This window comes from Pan troglodytes, chromosome 21 (assembly GCF_028858775.2).
Source record: "Pan troglodytes isolate AG18354 chromosome 21, NHGRI_mPanTro3-v2.0_pri, whole genome shotgun sequence".
Taxonomy (NCBI): Eukaryota; Metazoa; Chordata; class Mammalia; order Primates; family Hominidae; genus Pan; species Pan troglodytes.
Genome location: NC_072419.2, coordinates 41,157,722 through 41,164,628, shown reverse-complemented (window position 1 = coordinate 41,164,628; position 6,907 = coordinate 41,157,722). Strand labels below are relative to the sequence as shown.

Below are 6,907 nucleotides of genomic sequence, written 5' to 3'. Positions count from 1 at the left end.
GGGACATACATAACAGTTGTGAACTGGCTTCAGTCAGTTTCCTGCTTAGCTCAGGGGCTTGTCAAAGGCCCTGTCAGTGAAGCCTCCTTCGCTCTGCCCAAACCAAAAGTTCTAGAAGGAAGATATTGGGGATAGTCCTAGGAAATACCCCTCCCTTCCCATCTGCCACACAAATCAGAGCCACTAATGAATATACAGCCTCAGGGCACAGACACCTAAGAAAACAAGTCACCACTTCTTGAGATCACAGGCTTTATTCCTACAACCACAGGGCTTGAGCCTGACTGGGGCAAGAAAACAGAGTTTCATCTGAGAATGTCTCTTATGGGCTGGGTTCTGTTCAGGGGAGGGTGAGAACAGAGGACAAGGAAGACAAGCTCCTCTGGCCCTAGGAACAAAACACATTTACTCCTTCAAAGAAGCAGATGATCTGAATACCCTCTGGAGACTGAATCTGCCCATACAGCCCCTGGAGCCAATGGGCAGACAGTACTGGCATCTGGCACAAAAGGGAATTCAGACCCAGAACAGAAGCAGCAAAATATTTTAAAAATAGTAAATTGTTCCTGGACTCACAAATCATTGTTTTTAAGGGCAAGTGCATGCCCAATATAAGTACTGGGGCTTCCTAAGAGAGCTAACATAGGATTACACAGCTGCCTCCCTGCTTCAGTGGAGGCCCTCACATCCCCTCTGAACACTTAACTTGGGTAGGAGAGGTAGCCTTTTCGTCCCTGTTCTGGGTTCTGAGAGCTCTGCAGTCTGGAGGCACAGCAGACTGAGGCTGACCTGGGCCCTGTCCCTTCTGCCTGGCAGTCACAGGATGTTGTCTCTACCTGGAGACAAAGCTGGTTTCCGGTCCCAGACAGCTGGTCAAGGGAGGGTAGTGTGGGTCAACACTGGCCCTCAGCACTCCTGAGGGGGCAAAGAGGATGGGCAAAGTTTGGAGCAGGAGGAATCCTAGGTAAAGGTCAGGATCATGTTCACTGGATGGTCAGGCAGCGGTGGCTGAAGAGGTGACTGATGACAGATGGGTCAGCCACAGTAGACATGTCCCCGAGGTCATGGTCATTCTGAGCAATCTTCCGAAGCACTCGCCTCATGATTTTCCCTGGGGAACCACAGACCTCTAGTTACTTGGTGAAAGCACTGACCCACCCCAGCCCTGCCAAAGGCTTTCATCCACGCACACCCCACCACCACCAGGCCTCAGCCCATCCCAATCCATGGAGGCTCTGAACATACCTGAGCGGGTTTTAGGCAAGCCAGGTGCATTCTGGATGTAGTCTGGTGTGGCAATGGGGCCAATCTTTTCTCTAACTGTAACCAACAAATCATCAAGCATTTCTTCAGCACCCTTAGCCAGACTTTTCAAAAATCAAAGTAGAGATGGCTTTGTTCCCCACCTGTTTCCTCCTCAAGTCCCTGCCCACAGAGACAGCCTCAGGTTCACTGCTTCTCTTGCTCTCAACACACTTGTCTCTTTACTCTCTCATTTTATCTTATGGAACTCAGGCTGTAGAATGAGCCTGCTAGAGTTTAAATGCCACCTTTCTAGCAGTGTGGCCTTGGGCAAGTGATTTAACTTCTATGAGTCTCAGTTTCATCATCTTTAGCATGAAGGTAACAATAAGATCTGTTTCATGGAGGTGACTCTAGGGATTAAGTGGGGTAATTCATTTAAAGCACTTAGCCTAGCGGTGGCACAAAGTATTCTAGAAATGTTGGCTATTATTATTATCCTAGTGGGAGACTAGTGGAGACTGAACAGGAAGAGGGCAATCAGCCCATGGGGCCCCCTGGAATCTGTTTGTGGTTTGGGGAGCAGCTTGCTCTAGCCCCTCCCCAACAACTTGCAGTGATAACTGGGCCTCCAAGACAGACCCTATAGTCCCTGCCCAGGAAGGCTCCTTACTCTGCTTCTTGAGCTCCTCGGTGAGCTTGGGGCTGAAGGTGTGGCCATCACACAAGGTGACAAAGCAGTAGAGGCATTCACCCTTCACAGGATGAGGGTGGCCCACCACAGCTGCCTCTGCAACAGCCTCATGTTCCACAAGTGCTGACTCCACCTCCGCTGTACTCAGCAGGTGTCCTTGTCAAGGGAAAGGAAGTGCCATGAGAGAGATCCCAGGCTCTGCCCCAGCCCATGCTCCATCTGTACCCATGGGGCAGTCCTGGTCTGGCCAAACGGAGAAGACCCTTCATTCACTCCTCAGATGACGTGCTTTCAGTCACCCCACCATCCAAGTTCCCCTACTCTAGGCACATTCCAGTGTTCATTACTCCTCTAAAACCTGGGCCCAGAACTGAATGCTACACTTAGTACATGGTCTGGCCAAAGGACACTCCTGGGCTCTTGCGGAAGGCTTCGGCTGGGTGTTGTCAGAGGAGCAGAGTTAATAAGATGGGAAGGTGGCCCCTGGCCCTCACCAGATACATTGAGCATGTCATCAATCCTGCCAGTGATCCAGTAATAGCCATCCTGGTCCCGCTGGCAGCCTGGGAAGAAATGCAAAACCTAATAAATAAAAACCCTATGGTAGGATACCTGATCCACATTACCAAACTGCTACACCTTCTGCAATAGCCTTCTAACAAGTCTTCCTGCTTCCACTCTTGCCCACTGTAGTAGCCAGCCTCCAAGAGGGCGCCACTGATCTCTGCCTCTTGGTATTCATAGCCCTGCAGTCCTCTTTCTCATTGTACTAGGGTTAGTCTGTGTCATCATAGGATTTGGCAGAAGTGATAGGATGTCACTTCTGAGATTAGGTTGTAGAAGACACCTAGCTTGTCTTGGTTGCATTGTCTCAGATCATTTGCTGTAGGGTAAGCTAGCTGCCATGTATTGAGTAGTCCTATGGTGAGGTGAGGAACTGAGGATTCCTGCTAACAACCATGCGAGTAAGCATGAACGTAGGTCCTCCAGGCTCACTCAAACCTTCAGATGACTACAGGCCCTACCAACAGCTTGACTGAAACTCACAAGAGACCCAGAATGAGAACTACCCAGTGAAACTGTTCACAGACTCCTGATCCTCAGAAACTGTGTGAGATAATATTTGTTATTTTAAGCTGCCAACTTTTGGGATAATTTGTTCCATGCCAATAGTATACTCACCTAAACTCTATTCTCCATAAATCCAGCAAAGTTATTTTCTAAACAGTAAATCAATTCTTAGCACTCCCCTGCTTAAAACCCCAAAAGGTGGCCAGGCATGGTGGCTCATGCCTGTAATCCCAGCACTTTGGGAGGCCAAGGTGGGTGGATCAGGAGTTCGAGACCAACATGGCCAACATGGTGAAACCCCGTCTCTACTAAAAATACAAAAATTAGCCAGGCATGGTGGCACCCGCCTGTAATCCCAGCTACTTGAGAAGCTGAGGCAGGAGAATTGCTTGAACCCGGGAGGTGGAGGTTGCAGTGAGCTGAGGTCGTGCCACCGCACTCCAGCCTGGGTGACAGAGTGAGATTCTGTCTCAAAAAAAAACAAACAACAACAACAACAAAAGGTTTCCCACTGTACTTTGAATAAAATTCAAACTCCTCACCATGGCCCACAAGACCCTCCCTGTATTATGTACGTCTCCAACGTCATGTAATATTCTTCCCTTTGCTTGCTACGCTCCAGCCACACAGGCTTCAGTCCATTCTTCAGACATCTCAAGCTGTGTCCCTCTGCACAAAACACTCTTACTCTAGATTTTCCCATGCCTGTTTCCTTCTCACCCTTCAGGCCTCTGCTCAAATGTCACTTCAGAGAAGTCTTCTCCGACGATCCTGTGTACAGTAGCCATCCCTGCACACACTATCATGCTACCCTGTTTATTTTTCTTAACAGCATTTATCTCTATCTAAGATAAGCTTATTTATGTTTGTTGGGTTTGTCTGTCTCCCCTTACTAGAATCCCCATGAGGGAGGAGATTTTGACTACATTATTCATGATCAGTGCCCGGGCACAGGATCACAGTGCTCAGATCTTATGGATGAATGGATTGGTAGATGGATAGATGGAGAAACACAGACTCCAAACATAAAGACAAACATGGCATAATAATCATGCACTGCCACATGCCCCATCTCTTTCAACACAGGAGCATACATTGTCCATCTTTCCTCATACATCAAAGTTCAGATGGCACCATTCTGAGACCCCTCCTGCTATACTCATTCCTGCCCTTACAGTCTTTGTAGCTCTGCGTAGAAACCGGATACTGACATGTAGGACACATTCTTCTCTGATTTTCTTTACCCCTAACCAACTGATATAGTTTGGATGTTTGTCCCTTCCAAATCTCATGTTGAAATATGATCCCCAGTGTTAGAGGTGGGGCCTGGTGGGAGGTGTTTTGGTCAAGGCCGGGGAGGTGGGGGGGGAGCGGGGGGGGGGGCAAATCCCTCATGAATGGCTTGGTGCTGTACTTGCAGTAACTCTATGAGTTCATGTAAGATCTGGTTGTTTAAAAGAGGCTGGTATCTCCTCCCTCTCTCCCTTGCTTCCTCTCTTGCCATGTCAAACACTGGCTTTCCCTTCGCTTTCTGCCGTGATTGGAAGCTACCTGAGGCCTCACCATAGGCAGATGCCAGCACCATGCTTCCTGCACAGCCTGAAGAATGATGATCCAAAATAAACCTCTTTTCTTTATAAATCACCCAGTCTCAGGTATTATTTTATAGCAATACACCAACTCTTCCTGAAAATGGAAGTGGAAGGTACATGTCTTAGTGGGAGGTGCAAGAGGGGGATAGCTAAGGCTCACCATCTCCTGTAACATAGTATCCAGGAAACTTCTTAAAGTAGGTTGTCTCAAAGCGTTCGTGGTTCCCATAGACTGTGCGCATGATCCCTGGCCAGGGCTGCTTGAACACCTGGGGAGTGAGGAAGGTACAGTGATCACATTTGCTATGCTGTCTCACTGGAAGATAATTACAGCTTTTCTAAATGTGGGGGAAAGTGTCCTGAATGAAGTACAGGCTTTGGAGACAGAGGATCCTGGCTTGGAATCCCAGCTCTACCACTTACTAGCTAGGTGACCTCAGAGAAGTAACTTTACCCCTCTGAGCTTCAGGATCCTCATCTGTAAATCAGAGAAAATACTTTCTGTCTTCCAAAGTTATTGTGAGGATTAAATTAATAGTATATGGAAATTGCCTAGCACGGTGTTCTATTATTGATAAGTGTTTAGTAAATTTGTGTCTCCTTTTGGGCAATCCTTGAGGAAAGCAGGTCCAGTTTGATACAAATGAAAACACTCATTTAAAAAACAGTGGTGCCCACACACCAAGTAAATAATTATTGCCCAATCAGTAACATTCTTTGGCAGCAGATCGATGGAATGGATGGAATTCTAGGCTGAGTCAGAAGGCCTGGATGTAAGCCCTGCCCCTGTTACTAACTTGCTCTTGGGAAAGTGAAATGGGGTGGGGTTGAAGGGACAGGTGAGGCTCCTGCAAGTATGAATACAATAATCACAACAGCTAATGTTTATCAAGTACTAATTGTTAGTTTCTCTGCTAACCCCTTCATGTGGATTATCTAACTCAATCAAGCAAGCAACCATAGGAGACAAAGGCATTATTTTTTTCTGAGACGGAATTTTGCTCTTGTTGCCCAGGATGAAGTGCAATGGCACAATTTCGGCTCAATACAACCTCCACCTCCCCGGTTCAAGTGATTCTCCTGTCTCAGCCTCCCGTGTAGCTGGGATTACAGACGTCCACCACCACGCCCAGTTACTTTACTTTTTGTATTTTTGGTAAAGACGGGGTTTCACCATGTTGGCCAGGCTGGTCTTGCACTCCTGGCCTCAGGTGATCCGCCCACCTCAGCCTCCCAAAGTGCTAGGATTACAGGTGTGAGCCACCGTGCCCGGCCAGAGGCACCACTTTAACCCTATTTTACAAATTAGAAAATGTAGATTCAGAGGCGTTAAATAACTTATCTGAGGTCACAGAAGAGGCAGAGCTAGGATTCGAACCCAGGCACGGTGACTCCAGATCCTACGTGATTTTCTACTATGTTATAAAGCCTCCTTTCTGTAGAATCTTTGTCAAAAGAAGATGGGACTTAGTCTTCCAGACCCAAAAAGGTACCATCAGGAATCTGAGCAACTCTTAAAACGCCCTTAGGAGACTTATGGCCCAAAAGGAAGAGATGCAGGCAAAGTATCGAGGGTCCCCTCCAGGGTCTCTCAGTGAGCAAACCTCCAACCATGAAGTTTCAGTCCTAAGCAGCTACCAGGAGAGATTAGGTTATTAACTCTAAAGCAAAGTACCCTTGGCAGACCCTTTCCCTCTCTCCTTAAAGACTCCCAAGGGCCAGGGCCTCACCAGATAACCTTCAGCTTCACCTTCCAACTCTTCCCCGGACTCATTCAGGATTGCAGGAGCTACACCAAAGAATGGGAAAGTCTAGAAGCAAACAGGAGACAGAACCCAAGAAGAGGAATGAGGCAACTCTGACTCAACTCCCAAGGAGCCCCAGAACCCCAAATTCTTCACACATATCAGTCCAGTTCTCCACTATCTAGCTAGGCCAAATGCCCCAAGACACCATCCCTGCCTAGCCCAAGACCAGCCAGGGAAGCATCACTCACAGCAGAACCGGGTTTCATGGGTGTGGCACCAGGAAGGGGAGTCAACATGTGGCCACCCTGGGGAAGTCAGAGATGAGAAATTTGAGTCAATCTTCCCACATTGTCCCTGGGCCCCAGCCTTCTGTACCCTTCACTCACTGTCTCTGTTTGCCAGAAGGTGTCCACGATGGGGCAGCGCTGGGCACCTACCACCCGGTGGTACCATAGCCAGGCCTCAGGGTTGATGGGTTCACCCACTGTGCCTAACACCTGCAAGGATGCCCGGCTATGCCTAGGGCAGGGGAATGGGAGAGAGGAAGGCTCTGAGTACTA

General features: G+C 48.3%; 1 protein-coding gene across 5 annotated transcripts in view; it reads right to left on the bottom strand.

The window, feature by feature from the left end:
- Nucleotides 1-235: 235 nt before the first annotated feature.
- ACSS2 (acyl-CoA synthetase short chain family member 2) overlaps nt 236-6,907 on the bottom strand; it is a 52,662-nt gene continuing 45,990 nt past the window's right edge. For 3 of the 5 annotated variants that reach the window (XM_016937745.3, XM_009437081.4, XM_009437082.4), the window contains 9 exons: nt 6,734-6,866; nt 6,596-6,652; nt 6,330-6,410; nt 6,204-6,233; nt 4,760-4,868; nt 2,431-2,499; nt 1,916-2,092; nt 1,246-1,320; nt 236-1,111 (listed from right to left, as the gene is read on the bottom strand). In XM_016937745.3, coding sequence (XP_016793234.1) covers nt 984-1,111; nt 1,246-1,320; nt 1,916-2,092; nt 2,431-2,499; nt 4,760-4,868; nt 6,204-6,233; nt 6,330-6,410; nt 6,596-6,652; nt 6,734-6,866 — 859 coding nt within the window. In that variant the 3' untranslated portion in view covers nt 236-983. The remainder of the gene's footprint in view (nt 1,112-1,245; nt 1,321-1,915; nt 2,093-2,430; nt 2,500-4,759; nt 4,869-6,203; nt 6,234-6,329; nt 6,411-6,595; nt 6,653-6,733; nt 6,867-6,907) is intronic. The other 2 variants (XM_001161837.6, XM_514806.7) reach the window with 1 other exon arrangement.